Source organism: Ictalurus punctatus, chromosome 26 (genome assembly GCF_001660625.3).
Source record: "Ictalurus punctatus breed USDA103 chromosome 26, Coco_2.0, whole genome shotgun sequence".
NCBI lineage: Eukaryota > Metazoa > Chordata > Actinopteri > Siluriformes > Ictaluridae > Ictalurus > Ictalurus punctatus.
This window is the reverse complement of record NC_030441.2, coordinates 20,216,707-20,231,867: the sequence shown is the minus strand read 5'-3', so window position 1 is coordinate 20,231,867 and position 15,161 is coordinate 20,216,707. Positions and strand designations below refer to the sequence as shown.

The following is a 15,161-nucleotide window of genomic DNA, read 5'->3' as shown; positions in this document are numbered from 1 at the left end:
TAATGATAAACACACACACACACACACACACACACACACACACACACACACACACACACACACACACACACAGAGAGAGAGAGAGAGCTAACCTTTATGTTAGAGGGTGTGTCAGGTTCAGCTGGTTCAACCCCTGAGGAATTCCCTGCTTTCTGCAAGAAAGTGAATTTCATTACATTTGTTTATTTCCCTGATTTAAAGAAAGAAAGAAAGAAAGAAATTTCAGGAAGTTTAAAAGACAATGTTATAAATTTTCTGTAAGTAATGCAGAATTGTTGTTAGATGTGAGGTGTGTGTGTGTAAATCTGAGAACATGTCTGAACATGCAAACCTGCTAATGTCAATAACAAGACAGGAAATGTAAACTCTCTCTCTCTCTCTCTCTCTCTCTCTCTCTCTCTCTCTCTGTGTGTGTGTGTGTGTGTGTGTGTGTGTGTGTGTGTGTGTGTGTGTGTGTGTGTGTGTGTTTATATAGTGCTTATCAATATAAAGTACATGTGGCTGCAATATTCTCCACAGAGAATTATGATGTTATAAACTTCACACATACACACAGAAACTCAGCTAATCTCTGAGTAATACACTGGAAGCTCTGTAGAGAATGCCCTGTGCTGTGAGTTAGGACAGTTTATGGCAGAACAAAACACGGCTTTGCTACAGATCTGTCGAGAGCTTCAGGCCTGTTTTGGAAAGTGTGTCCATGAGGGTTGTTTTCAGTTCCTAACATGAGAGTGGGTGGGGTTCGAAATTGTACTGCAGCGAGCCACTAGAGGGCCTCAGAGACATTTCATTCACACTTGAATCCATTACAAGGTCCACACATATATAGAGTCCCATCTGAAAGCTTGGGAATTATATGCCCTATTATATATTTTTGGCTATATACAGAAAACCCACTCATTTTTCAAGTGATATTGGAACATGTGACCGACAGGTGTTTCTTGTTGCTCAGGTGTGCCCTAGTAGATTGACTGTTCAAACAATTAATAGCTCTAAATGTTCACCTGTGAAGACTGCATTTGTTGTTAAAGAGGATAAACCAATATGAAGACCAGAGAGCTGCCTATGGTGAAAAGCAAGCCATTGTGAAGCTGAGAAAAGAGTGGAAATTGATCAGAGCCATTGTAGAAGCACTGGGTACAGACAATAATAAAAATAATCTGGAATGTCCTGACGACAGAAACCACTGGTGTACTAACAACCAGACATCAAACAGATCGTCCAAGGGACAGGCAATCATCCTTAAACTCCATCCTTGAAACAATGCAGCAGTGGAACTATAGTTGTGGCACTTATACACTAAACTAAACTAACAGAACACTAAACTGGTGGAGGTGTTTGATCTTAAGCGTCTGGCCATCATCATTTCTGCAGGAGTCAAACCCAGTCGTAGTCTGTGGAGTAATCTGATAACTAAACAGGAAGCGACATACTCTTGTTTCCATGGTATCTCCTTTTATTTTATTTAGACCTGCTTTGAACATCTGCACAGTTCTTTCTGCTGATCCATTTGATGATGGATGGAAAGTTCTCATGTGCTGAATCCCATTCTCTTTCAGGAATCCTGCAAATTCCGCACAGGTAACGCAAGGTCCATTGTCCGGCTCCAGGATCTGTGACAATCCGAAAATGCTGAAACTTTGCTGGAGTTTCTCAGCAGTGCTTTGGGATGTTGTCACAGTCAGGTATACATCCATCCACTCCAATTGTGAGTCCACTACAATCAGGAACATCCTCTTTTGGAACGGATGAGCATAAAAGTCTCTGGATAAAACGTCTCTCTCAGTCAGCCGACGTTCACGCTACATCATGAAGAACCCGCAGACCCAACTGAACTACAGGTACAAACTACAGAACCCTCTAGAACATTACTGCACATAAACTACAGAACCCTCTAGAACATTACTGCACATAAACTACAGAACCCTCTAGAACATTACTGCACATAAACTACAGAACCCTCTAGAACATTACTGCACATAAACTACAGAACCCTCTAGAACATTACTGCACATAAACTACAGAACCCTCTAGAACATTACTGCACATAAACTACAGAACCCTCTAGAACATTACTGCACATAAACTACAGAACCCTCTAGAACATTACTGCACATAAACTACAGAACCCTCTAGAACATTACTGCACATAAACTACAGAACCCTCTAGAACATTACTGCACATAAACTACAGAACCCTCTAGAACATTACTGCACATAAACTACAGAACCCTCTAGAACATTACTGCACATAAACTACAGAACCCTCTAGAACATAACATGTTGGTTAAAATAGAAGGTGTGTAAAGGTGTGCTACAGTAAAGGGCAGTGTGCAGCCGACCCTTCAGACTACGAGCCTGTCAACATCCATAAATAAACCTGTAACAGTGACAAAGTTGATGTGCACATAACAGTAAAACACTGACCTTTGGAATTTTGTTCTGCGGTTCTGTTTATTTTAGTAGTACTGAACTTTCTTTACAGTGATGATTTCTTCAGTTTATCCTGGTCAGGGTGGTACAGGACACTGTCATACACACAGACATACACACAGACATACACACAGACATACACACAGACATACACACAGACATACACACAGTCATACACACAGTCATACACACAGTCATACACTCAGACATACACACAGACATACACACAGACATACACACAGTCATACACACAGTCATACACACAGTCATACACACAGACATACACACAGACATACACACAGACATACACACAGACATACACACAGTCATACACTCAGTCATACACTCAGTCATACACACAGTCATACACACAGTCATACACACAGACATACACACAGACATACACACAGTCATACACACAGTCATACACACAGTCATACACACCGACATACACACAGTCATACACACAGACATACACACAGACATACACACAGTCATACACACCGACATACACACAGACATACACACAGACATACACACAGTCATACACACCGACATACACACAGACATACACACAGTCATACACACAGACATACACACAGTCATACACACAGACATACACACAGTCATACACACAGACATACACACAGACATACACACAGTCATACACACAGTCATACACACAGTCATACACACCGACATACACACCGACATACACACAGTCATACACACAGACATACACACAGACATACACACAGTCATACACACCGACATACACACAGACATACACACAGACATACACACAGTCATACACACCGACATACACACAGACATACACACAGTCATACACACAGACATACACACAGACATACACACAGACATACACACAGTCATACACTCATTCAGATAAGATAAGCTTTATTTATCCTGAAGGAACATTATTGTGACAAGACAATACAAATGAGCATTATTAGGTTTGGTAAAAAGAAAAATTATAAACATGTAATGGGCAGCAAATGTGGGAAACCTTCATGTACACGGTGAGAACATCTGGAACTCCACACACACTGTACATCTGGAACAGTTACAGGTTTAATTTGATGCTAAATTTGATGCTACATCACATTAAAATCACAAGCAACATCTGCTACATGGCATTTAAATCACTATGAATTTGTGCAAATGAGAGAGAGTTGTTCTGACATTTAACACAAACAATATTTAAAGTTTGTTGGATAATTTATTCTTTTTATTGTTATTGTTTTATTTTACAGTGCTGTGTATTTGTATTTGCAAAAAGTATTTGCCCCATCCTGATTTCTTCTGTTTGTGAATATCTCATACTGAATTGTTTCAGAAAATAAAACAAAGGTGATCTGAGTAAACACAAAATACAGATTTTACATGATAATGATGTTATTTATTGAAGCAAAAAAGTTCTCCAATACCAACTGGGCCTGTGTGAAAATGTATTTGTCCCTGTAGTTACTGATTCCCCAGATCTATGACACTGCATTGATAATGGGGTTCAGCTGGACGAGACACAACCAGGTCTGATCACTGCAAACCCTGATCAATCACATCTACACTTACATAGAACTTTATCAACAGCATGAAGTTGGTTAAAAGATCTTACCCAGTAACACACTACACCAAAGCTGAAAGAGATTCCAGAAATAATGAGGAAGAAGGTGATTGAAGTACATCAGTCTGGGAAGGGTTACAAAGATATTTCAGAGGCTCTGCGACTCCAAAGAACCACAGCGAGAGCTGTTATCTCCAAATGGAAAAACTCAGCACAGTAGTGACCCTTCCCAGAAGTGTCCGATCTACTCATCCAGGACAACATCAAAGGACCTTCAGGCCTCTCTTACATCAATAAAGTCACTGTTCATGACTCCACTATCAGAAAGACACTGGGGGAAAACGGCTCCATGGAAGAGTGGCGAGGTGAAAACCACTGCTAACCCAGAACAACATTAAGACTTAATTTCACCAAAACGCACCTTGATGATCCAAAGTCCTGAAAGAAAGTAGACGAAAAAAGTAATAAGAAGAAAGTCTGATCTCCAGTTATCGGAAGCGTTTGGGTGCGGTTATTTCTGCTAAAGGTGGCACAACCAGATTTTAAGTTTAAGGGGGAAATTAGTTTTTCACATGAGTGATAGGTGTTGGATAACTTTTTTGCTTCAATAAAATAAAAATAAAAATAAAAATAAAAACTGTATTATGTGTTTATTCAGGTCACCTTTGTTTTATGTTATGTGTTAGGATGGCTGAGCGGTCTAAGGTGCCAGATGCAAGGTTCAGACCTTCCTCCTGGTGTAAGGAGAATTTCGGCCTCCGAATGGAAGCGTGGGTTTGGATCCCATTTCTGACATAGAAAATTTTTTTGCTTGTATTGTCTCATCTGTAAGTCGCTTTGGATAAAAGCGTCTGCTAAATGATTAAATGTAAATGTAACGTATTTTGTTTGATGATCTAAAAATATTTTGTGTGAGATATACACAAAAACAGAAGAAATCATGATGGGGCAAATATGTTTTCAGAGCACTGTATTTCATTATATACCTAATATGAGTTATCCTCATAGTTTATGAGGTAATGTGGTTGGAATTTGATATTTTCCGAGGTGTGAGTTTGAGTTTTACGGGGTGTTTAGGAGCCAGAAGTCCAATGGTGTTCAGCTCCAGAGGAACCTTTAGATTAGAAAACAATAGTTACTGTGATTGACAAGAATACTACCTGCAAAGTGATTTCTTTAATATAGTAGGTTAAGCAGTTCTGTGTCAGCATCAGCGTTGGTGACATTAAACAGATTAATGATAGAAGATCCTGACCTTCGTTTCCTCAGAAAGACTGATGTCGAATTTCTGCAGTATCTCAAGAACAGCCAGCTTCATGGCCACAAGGGCAAACCTCATCCCGATGCAGTTTCTGGGTCCTAAACCAAACGGCATGTACGCATACTGCTCGATGCTCTTCTTATTCTCCTGAGTGAACCTGAAACAATATGGGGGATTGTAGTAGATTTACTAATTGTGGCAGTAATTTTGATATGCTTAAAATGCGTAAGATTTAGGCTTTAGATTGCTCTGCTCCCACAAGTTCTAGCAAGAGTTCGCCAAGACTGTCTACGTCTGCTGCTAGTAGCACCTTATTGGCCAGCTTGAATATGGTTCTCAGAGATAATATCCCTGCCGGACAACACTCCTTGGGAGATTCCCATCCGCAGGGATCTGCTGTCTCAAGCCAGAGGGCTGATTTATCACCCTCGGCCGGAACTATGGAAACTGTGGGTCTGGCCCCTGAGGGGCACCAGCTCATAGATTCTGGTCTCGCAATTGAGATTTTAGAGACCATGTTGAATGCTAGAGCACCATCCCTGAGGAAATTGTATGCGCTCAAGTGGCGATTTTTTTGTCTTGTGGCCCTATTGATGTAGCCTCTGTGGGGCAACATCCTCTAACTTCGAGGTTTATGTGTGGCATCAGGCGGCTGAGACCGATCTGCAGCCCATCCTGGGACCTTTTTTTGGTCTTGGAAGGTCTGTCAGGTGCCCCATTTAACCCCTTAGAGTCAGCCTCAGAGAAGCTTCTGACTCTAAAGGTAGCTCTTCTGCTGGTCCTGACATCTCTCAAGCAAGTAGGAGATCTACAAGCTCTCTGTTGCACCTTCCTGCCTTGACTATGCCCCTGGATTACCCAAGGCCTGCCTATATCCTAGGCTGGATTATATTCCTAGAGTTCGTACGTCTGCTGCCCAGCCAGTAGTGTTGCAGGCTTTCTGCCCTCCTCCATTCCTCACACTGGAACAAGAGAAATAGCCCTACTGTGTACAGTAAGGGCTCTCTGTGCTTACATCCACCGCTCCAGCCAGTGGCATAAGTTGGAGCAGCTGCTGCTCTGCTTGGTAGAGGTGATTCTGTGTTGAAACAGCGCATCTCTAATTCGATAGTGGAAACACTCTCTATCGCTTTTGAGGCTTGCGGTCTATCTATGCCTTTGGGCATAAGGGCTCATTCCACTAGGGGGGTCGCCTCCTCAAAGGCTTTGTCCAACGGGGTATCCTTATAGGATGTGTGTGCTGCTGCGGGGTTGTCTACGCCACACATATTCATTCGATATTACAGCCTGGTTATACATTCCACCCTGGGCTCGAGTGTCTTGCAGTGACCCTCGGGCTTGGATCTTTCTATACAGGCCATGCCCTCAGTATGATGGAGTGGGTATTGTCATTCCCACAGGGTGGAGCTCATGCAACGTTGAGTTCCCTTTGAAAGGGAACTTCTGGATTATGCATGTATTGTAAATGTCCCTGAGAACTGAACGAGATGTTGCATAGCTTTGTCATACTGGTGCATGTGAATTGCATCTTTGCTTTAGATAATAGAGTCTTTATATATCACATGACGTGCTTAATTGCCACGTCACCTGATCATGGCGGGCCCATAAATAGGCATGATGTTAGTCAAGCTTCAGATATCGGTCACATGCGAGGGTGCTTCCCAGAGCGTGGAGCTCATGCAACGTCTTGTTTCCTTCTCAGGGAACAGGGTTACATGCATAACCCGGATGTTTTATGGAAATAAATGAACAGAGTTGTATTGTAAGTTCCTCAAACAGTAGATGCTGCATAATAAATGACTGCAATTAATCAGGATCATAAAAAAAAACAACCTGCAGAGCCTTGTTCTTCCTGCCTTAGGTTAAGTTGCCTGCTGGAGCGAGCTTCATCATGGAGGAGATGTGTAAAAGACTCAGAGAAACTAATCCTGTTCTAATAGGGCTAGTCAATTTCTAAAATGGTGGACCAGTGAAATCTTGTTTGAGAAATTAATTACATTCGAGAAAAATAATTTCCCATCACTGTTCTTGAAAGATTGCTTCGTACCTCTCAGGATTGAAGGTCTCTGGATCAGGCCAGTGTTCAGGGTCCCTGTGTAGGGCGTAAGTGGGGACGAAGATGGTGGTGTCCTTTGGGATGGTAAGGCCATTTATCTCAACAGTTTTCTTGCAGACTCTTTCAAGACGAACAGAAACTGGGTACAACCTGAGCGACTCGTTCATCACAGCGTCCAGATAATCCATGTTCATGACAGCGTCATAATCAACTTCGGCCTGAAAACCAAAAGACAAGACATGGATAAGTGAGACTGAAACAGCCAGAGTCTCTGTGTCAACTCTGTATCGTTTCTAAACATGTTTCATAACTTTAGAACTTGAGCCAATCACCTTATTGGGGAAAGTTTCATCGATTTCTTCCTGTAGTTTCTTCATCGTGTCTGGATTACTGGCCAGATTGTAGAAGAGAAACGTCAGCGTGCTGCTGCTCGTCTCATAACCAGCAAAGATGAACATCATGGACTGGGACAGGATCTCATGATCATTTAGACCTTCAGACATAAAACACACACACACACACACACACACACAAATAAATCATGCATGAGGATGCTCTGGCCTGATTTTAGACCTATGACCCGATTCATGTGATCTGATTCACGTTGCCTGTTTTAGAGTTTTGAGTTCTACATTCACTGATGCACATTTCTGTTCTACTACATTCTACTTCTGTCTTCTCTGCTTTTATCTGATGTCAGATCTCTCTTTTCAAATCCATTCACTATCACACACACACTGAATTTCTGAACTTTGTCATGCTTTATCCCGATTGGTCAAGAACAATCTCTTCCATTTCTCTGTAATCCAAGCCGAGCCCTACGGAATTAAATCAACAAAACCAAATAAATCCCCAGTAGAAATGGAACACTCAAAACCAGTGCTGCTAGTATTTTAAGATTTGTTCACTTGTTTTGCACATCAGAACCAAAATGTTATCTTCCTGGGAACAAAGGAAAAGATTGGAAAGTAGAGAACTGGAGAGACTTCCTGCACCGTATTGAGTGAAGTTATTTCGATTTGCGGCTTTGCTTCATCATAATTAATTTGTATAGAATTGATCTTCATGACCTCCATTATCTCAGAACAGAACAGAAGAACAGAATAATGATATTGACTGAGAGATTTTTTTACTAGAGGAAAATACCTTTGTTTGTCTCTTTGCCGTTCTGATCGTCTTTTTCTGATTTCTGAGAATCGATCATCAGCTGCATGAAGTCCACTCGTCTCTGCAGAAAGTCAGAGACACAAACACAATAAAACCTCAGTAGTGTCTAAAGTGTGTAAAGGGTTTTATGTATTTTTAGTACCTTATGATCTTGAGCCACACGTTCAGACTTGATCTTTTGCAGGGAGGCGTAAAAGAAATCAGTCACCGCGGTCGGGAAAACCGCAAAATCCATTTTCTCCAACACTGGCCCGATAAAGGGGAACAACACTATTAGAAAAAAGAAAAAGAATGTAAAAGATGAAGATCTGGATATTACATGTCTGGAATTTGGTTTGTCTTATTATATTGTGAATTAATATTAATCTCAAATCAATAAATTACCGAAAATGAGTAACAGAGGGTTGAATAAGCTAAACTTCAGCATTTTCTTGATGTTGGATACGAAGGGATCTTTGGGGTTGTTCAGGGAGTCGATATCGACACTAAACAATGAGCTCGTCAACACATCCATACTGTACGCTCCGAAAAACCTAAAATGATCAAAAACACCATCAAATCAAAGCAACACAACACTGATCTGGTGTGAGTCATGTGCTGCATCAGCGTGTATTTATTTACTCTTTAATATCTGCTGATTCTCCTCGTTCTGACGTCTTCTGCAGATTTTCAACCAACGAGCGAGAATGAGACTTCATGATTCCAAACATCTGAGAAACAGGAAATAACATCCACTGTTAATGTAAGGTGATGGACTGTTAGACACGGTCACTAAATAGTGATCTATAAATTTACATACACACAGTATTATTTTTCCAGTGTCCAAACAGAAACAACTAATAAACAATGCTACCAGCTGATCCACCGCAAATCCAAGCTCCCTGATCCTTTAATTCCATCATCTGACAAAACCAGCTGCCCAATACGGAGGAGTGCCAGGGAGTCAGTTAGTCAGGGAGCCAAAGCTCAACGTGGCCAAAGCTGGAGGTGGTAGGCCCAAAAGTGTTCTTGGAAAGAATAGAATGTACTGGAGCACATACAGTATGGCCTGTAAGACTGATATCTACAAACATATCCAAATTAAGACAGTCCCCATTAATCCACAGATACTGGGTCGGTACCCACACAGTACTTTACAACTCACATGGCTCAAACACCAGCTCCGGCTAATAATCACAGTGAGTCAGACCGCCCCAGGCCCACCCATTTATCATTCACCTCTGGTCAACCACGTCCTGCCCTACCTCCTGGCCTCATAAGTCAGCAGTACTGCCATACATTTCTCACTACGGCTTCACATAGACACACCAAGTAAAAAGTTCAGGTGTTTAGTGGCAATGTGGTCAGTCAGAGCAAGATAGATCTGATAAAATCTGATAATGTTCTGATAAGAGCTGATAATGACTAGTGTTAGAAAATCTTTTGATGAAGTTGAAATTTTAAGATGTGAAATTTGCTAGAGACGTCACGCTTAAGACGTCTTCGTTAATATCACAAACAGAGTGACCCAATACCATTGAAGAATTGCCCTTGGAGCAGATGCATGTCTCACCTCGCCTCCAGGGTACAACAAAAACCAGAGTCACATGCCACAGTTTCCTATAGAAAACACCATAGGCCAGGTAATAACAGCCCATAATCACTATTGAGATGACTAGGATTCCCACATGGAAGCAAACCTTACATAATCAAAGAAAATATTCTTACCTCCACCTGGGAATCCCACTTCTGACACCAGTAAACCGTTAGAAAATGCACAATGAAGATGCTTTTGAAGATGCACAAAATATAAAATGTGAAATTGATCAGGATGAGAATAAAACCTCCGTCACACCATCACGAGATGATATATATGTATATCAGACAATAGCTTTAATTCTTATTGCTTAGACACAAATCATCATACAGTCATATGTCTCAGCAACAGTGTTCTCATCAGTCGAGGTAAAAACGGTGGGCCATGGGTACACCACATACGATGAAACGAGAGCGGTGGCATGTTTTTACAAGATAAGAGAAACTAAGAGAGAAAGACATATTACTGTGATATTGGTTGTTGAGGAGACGAGAAAAAGGTCACAGAGAGAGAGAGAGAGAGAGAGAGAGAGAGAGAGAGAGAGAGAGTGCTCACATAAACTCATGAACTGAAATCAGAGACCATGCTATATTAATATTCATTCACTAGATAGGAGATATGCAGTATCTCCTAGATGCCAGTGCTCCTTCCCCTAGGGTTACAGTCAGGGTTAGGGTTAGTGTTAGGCCATCTTGTATTTGCAAGAGCAGTACGACACCTGAGTGGTGCGGCAAGAAAGCTAGTGCTAAACATACCAGCTGATGCACCACAAAGCCAAACCCCCTGATCCTTTCATTCCATCATCCCACAAAATCCCACAAACACAAACACACATACACACACAGACACACACACCTCTTTCAGTCTGCCACTGGTGAATGATGGAGAGAGAACACTCCTGATTCTCTTCCAGTCCTCGTCCTCAGCCATGAACACGGTGTCATGCAGAGGACCGTTTAGAGGAAAACTCTGTGCAAAAGTCATAAAAACTAGATGTTAAACTCAATCATCGTTAAATATCCAGTAGTTTGATGTGATGTTAATAGTATTTATAATCACTTTGGTTTTATGCTGCTGAAAGAACAGATTTGTCAAAGTATTGTTGTTTTTTTACCTAACCCTTTCACCTAACCCCAACCCTTTAACGTGTAAGGATTTATTACTGTAATTTATCCATTAAGAATTTTTTATTTATTAATAAAATAAAATAATACTTTTAAATAAATTCATGCAGCAGTACAAACATTTAATTAATAACAGTAAACATTGTTATGCTACTCGGAACCATGTACACCCCAGTCCACCTATCTGTCTGTCTCTCCATCTGTCTCTCTCTCTGTCTGTCTGTCAGTGTTAAGTGTAAGAGAGTGATCTCACTCTGTGGTTGGTGAAGAGAGAGTAACACTCTTTAATCAGGACGGTTCTGATGATCTCTGTGTCCATGATACAAAGGGCCGGCTGTCTCGCGTCGTATATACTGCAAACAGAAACCTTTAGAATCACAAACACTTTCTGTTTAAGGTGAATTTTTCCCCACAAACAAACAAACAAACAAACAAACAAACAAAGCACTATCCATGAACATGAAACAGTAAAACATGTGGGTTAGCTAAGCGTTAGCGACGTTTGGGACAGTGTATGGTAATACTCTAATATCATATTTACTAGGTAGTAAAAATAAATATGAATAGTCTGATAGCTATTAGATTAATTAGCAAATTAATATTGGGATTAGGACTCTATGTATAGTAATGCATACAGCTAAAATAATATGACCTCTCACTAAAACAAACAAACAAACAACAAAAATAATAGCATAAACGTTCATTAGCTAACTGAAAACCCACTGGCTACTCAGGTAGCTGGTGATTAAAAGTTTGCACTCTACATATATATATTTATCCAATCTGAGGTTAACATAATGTGTTCTGAATGTTTTCGTTTTTTGGGTACTAGAGCGTTCAAGCTGTCACGGGTTTTTGTTGTTCTGAGAATGTTTTTACAGAAGTTTTATAAACATTTTAATTGTATAAACATTAAAACTGAACATTAGCTGGAACTTTGTGTGAGGTACATTATAAACGCTTTATGAAGCCAGTCCTTATTCCCTTACATTTTCTCAGAACGTTGCAAGAACGTTACTTTCATAGCATTCTTAGAACCAGTTGAGTGCGTTACAGAACACTCGGACTGTGTTCTCCATTAACAGTGAACATAAAGTAAACAGACTTGAACACACTCACCCCCAAACCCTGCCGTACTTCTGAAAACACTCCATATCAAAATTATGGAATCCCTAAAAATCAGTGAAAGATATTCTGTAAGTAACACTGACACTGAGTTTATCATTTAATGCAGTTTTTATAGGAAAATGTTTAATATAATATAAACTCACCTTACGATATTCTAACAAGTTTCCTATAAATGGTACCGGTTTAGGACCAGGAACTCCCAAACGCTTAAAGAAACTGTGTGGCCAGTACCCGTACCTGAAAACAACACATTACAGGAGAACAGTTTATATTCGATATAATCAACATTATGAAGAGAAAAACACAGTGAGGTAGAGGGTAAAAATACTGATAACACAATAGCCGTGTTAATTTTGAATTTGATGGTCGCAACACGTCTCAAAAAAGTTGGGACATAGGCAACAAAAGGCTGGAAAAGTAAGTGTTAGTAGAAAGAAACAGCTGGAGGTTAACTGGGAACAGGTCAGTAAGATGATTGGGTATAAAAAGAGGATCTTAGAGAGGTGGAGTCTCTCAGAAGTAAAGATGGGCAGAGGTTCACCAATCTGTGAAAAACTGCATCTACAATTTGTGGAACAATTTCAGAATAACATTCCTCAACGTAAAATTACAAAGACTATGAATATCTCATCATCTACAGTACATAATATCATCAAAAGATTCTGAGATTCTGGAGAATTGTATGTGCACAAGGAATGAGGGTGAAAATCAATATTGCATGCCCGTGATCTTCGAGCCCTCAGGAGCCACTGCATTAAAAACAGGCCTGATTCTGTAATGGAAATCACTGCATGGGCTCAGAACACCTCCAGAACTCATCGTCTGTGAACACAGTTCACTGTGCCATCCACAAACGCTGGTTAAAGCTCTAGAAGAAGCCATATGTGAACATGATCCAGAAACACCGCTGTCTTCTCTGGGCCAAAGCTCAATTAAAATGGACTGAGACAGAGTGGAAAACTGTTCTGTGGTCAGATGAACTGAAATTTGAACTTCTTTTTGTAAACCATGGACGCCACATCCTCTAAACTAAAGAGGACTAAAGAGGAGAGGGACCATCTGGCTTTTTATCAGCATTCAGTACAAAAGTCTGCGTCTCTGAGAGAATGGGGTGCATTAGTGCCTATGGAATGGGCAGCTTGCACATCTGGAAAGGCACCATCAATGCTGAAAGGTATATACAGGTTTTAGAGCAACATCTGCTTCCATCCAGACAACGTTTTTTTTTTTTCAGGGAAGGCCTTGCATATTTCAGCAAGACAATGCTAAACCATTTACTGCATCTATGACAGCAGCATGGCTTTGTAGTAGAAGAGTCCGGGTGCTGAACCGGCCTGATTGCACTCCAGTCCTTTCACCAATTGAAAACATTTGGCACATCATGAAAAGAAAAATAGAACAAAGACCCAGGACTGTTGAGCAGCTAGAATCCAGTATCAGACATGAATGGGACAACATTCCTCTCCCAAAACTCCAGAAACTGGTCTCCTTGGTCCCCACACGTATACGGACTGGTGTTAAAAGAAGAGGGGATGCTACACAGTGGTAAACATGGCTCTGTCCCAACTTTTTTGTTGCTGCCATCAAATTCAAAATAACCTTATTTTTTCTTAAAATGGAACATTTCCTCAGTTTAAACATCTGATATGTTTTCTATGTTCTATTGTGAATAACATATGGGTTTATGAGATTTGCAAATCATTGCATTCTGTTTATATTTACATTTTACACAGCGTCCCAACTTTTATTTATTAATTGGGGTTGTAGATCTTCTCTTGCATCAAATTTTGAAAGGGTGTGCAAACTTTTAAACTGATCTGGTATATTTTTATTAGTCATTTTAAAAAGAATGTCTGTGAAATCTAACTCAATAAAAATCCTGGGATAAATTCCTAGCTCAAGGTGAAGGTTTCCGAAGAGAATATAACAAACAATAACAAGAAACTAAATGAAAGAAACAATAATGAATAAATTAGACTGAACTTCAACTGAATGAAATAGTTGTGTATTAATGATCTAAAGGAGGGGTGTGGTTTTATATAAGAGATTATATAACAGGTTATATAAAGATTATATATATCAAAGAGATTTCGATGAGATGAGGTGGTTGTCCTCATACAGTCCTGAGGGTGTACAAACTTTTTCACACTTCATTATTTTCTGTCACTGACCGTGAGATAAAGTGAAATGTGAATCAGCACTTACAGCAGGATCAGACTGATGAGGATCACGATCAGAGCCCACGTCTCCGCCGAAAAACTCCACCAATACGCCATCCTGATTAGTAGTAGTGTTAGAATTAGTAGTAGTAGTAGTATATTAAATCCAGAGTCTGAGGTTCATGTACTGTGTGTGTGAGAGTGAGAGAGCGGGAGGGTGAGAGAGAGGGTGAGCGAGAGAGAAAGGGAGAGAGAGAGAGAGAGGGAGGGAGGGAGGGTGAGAGAGAGAGAGAGAGGGAGGGAGGGAGGGAGGGAGGGTGGGAGGGTGGGGGGCTGTATCAGAACTCAGTTAAACCTCCTACTACAGATTAATGATAAACACACACACACACACACACACACACACACACACACACACAAACTCAGCTAATCTCTGGGCAACCCATCAGATAATATGCAGAGAATTTCCTGTGGTGTGTGAGTTAGAACAGTTCACAGCAGAAAAAAACATGCTTTGCTACAGATCTAAGAGCTTCATGTCCGTTCTTGTTGGAAAGTGTGTCCATGAGGTTTGACTGTCATTCAATTCAGTTCAGTTCACTTTTATTTGTATAGCACTTTTAACAGTAGACATTGTCCCAAACCAGCTTTACTGTCAATCACCTCATTGAC

General features: G+C 40.5%; 1 protein-coding gene across 2 annotated transcripts; it reads right to left on the bottom strand.

Moving 5' to 3' along the window:
* Positions 1-3,334: 3,334 nt before the first annotated feature.
* LOC108258764 (cytochrome P450 3A27) lies at positions 3,335-14,732 on the bottom strand. Of its 2 annotated transcripts, XM_053676249.1 has the most exons (14): positions 14,536-14,732; positions 12,474-12,567; positions 12,322-12,374; positions 11,456-11,555; positions 10,934-11,047; positions 9,124-9,212; positions 8,887-9,035; positions 8,645-8,772; positions 8,482-8,563; positions 7,668-7,828; positions 7,327-7,553; positions 5,274-5,436; positions 5,005-5,132; positions 3,335-4,456 (listed from the first exon to the last, which is right to left on the bottom strand). In XM_053676249.1, the coding sequence occupies exons 1-13, from the start codon at positions 14,604-14,606 to the stop codon at positions 5,028-5,030; spliced, it is 1,536 nt and encodes a 511-aa protein (XP_053532224.1). In that variant the 5' UTR covers positions 14,607-14,732; the 3' UTR covers positions 3,335-4,456; positions 5,005-5,027. The 2 variants fall into 2 exon arrangements, with proteins under 2 accessions (XP_053532224.1, XP_017313142.3); XM_017457653.3 differs by having other exon boundaries at positions 3,335-5,132; positions 14,536-14,731.
* Between the last annotated feature and the right edge of the window lie 429 nt (positions 14,733-15,161).

Excerpts from the sequence above, each read along its gene's own strand:
- LOC108258764 (XM_053676249.1), bottom strand. The coding sequence starts at position 14,606 with ATGGCGTATTGGTGGAGTTTTTCGGCGGAGACGTGGGCTCTGATCGTG. Across the intron at positions 12,375-12,473 it reads ACTTGTTAGAATATCGTAAG|GGATTCCATAATTTTGATAT; the intron begins GTGAGTTTATAT and ends ACTGATTTTTAG. Across the intron at positions 11,556-12,321 it reads AAGTACGGCAGGGTTTGGGG|TATATACGACGCGAGACAGC; the intron begins GTGAGTGTGTTC and ends TTCTGTTTGCAG.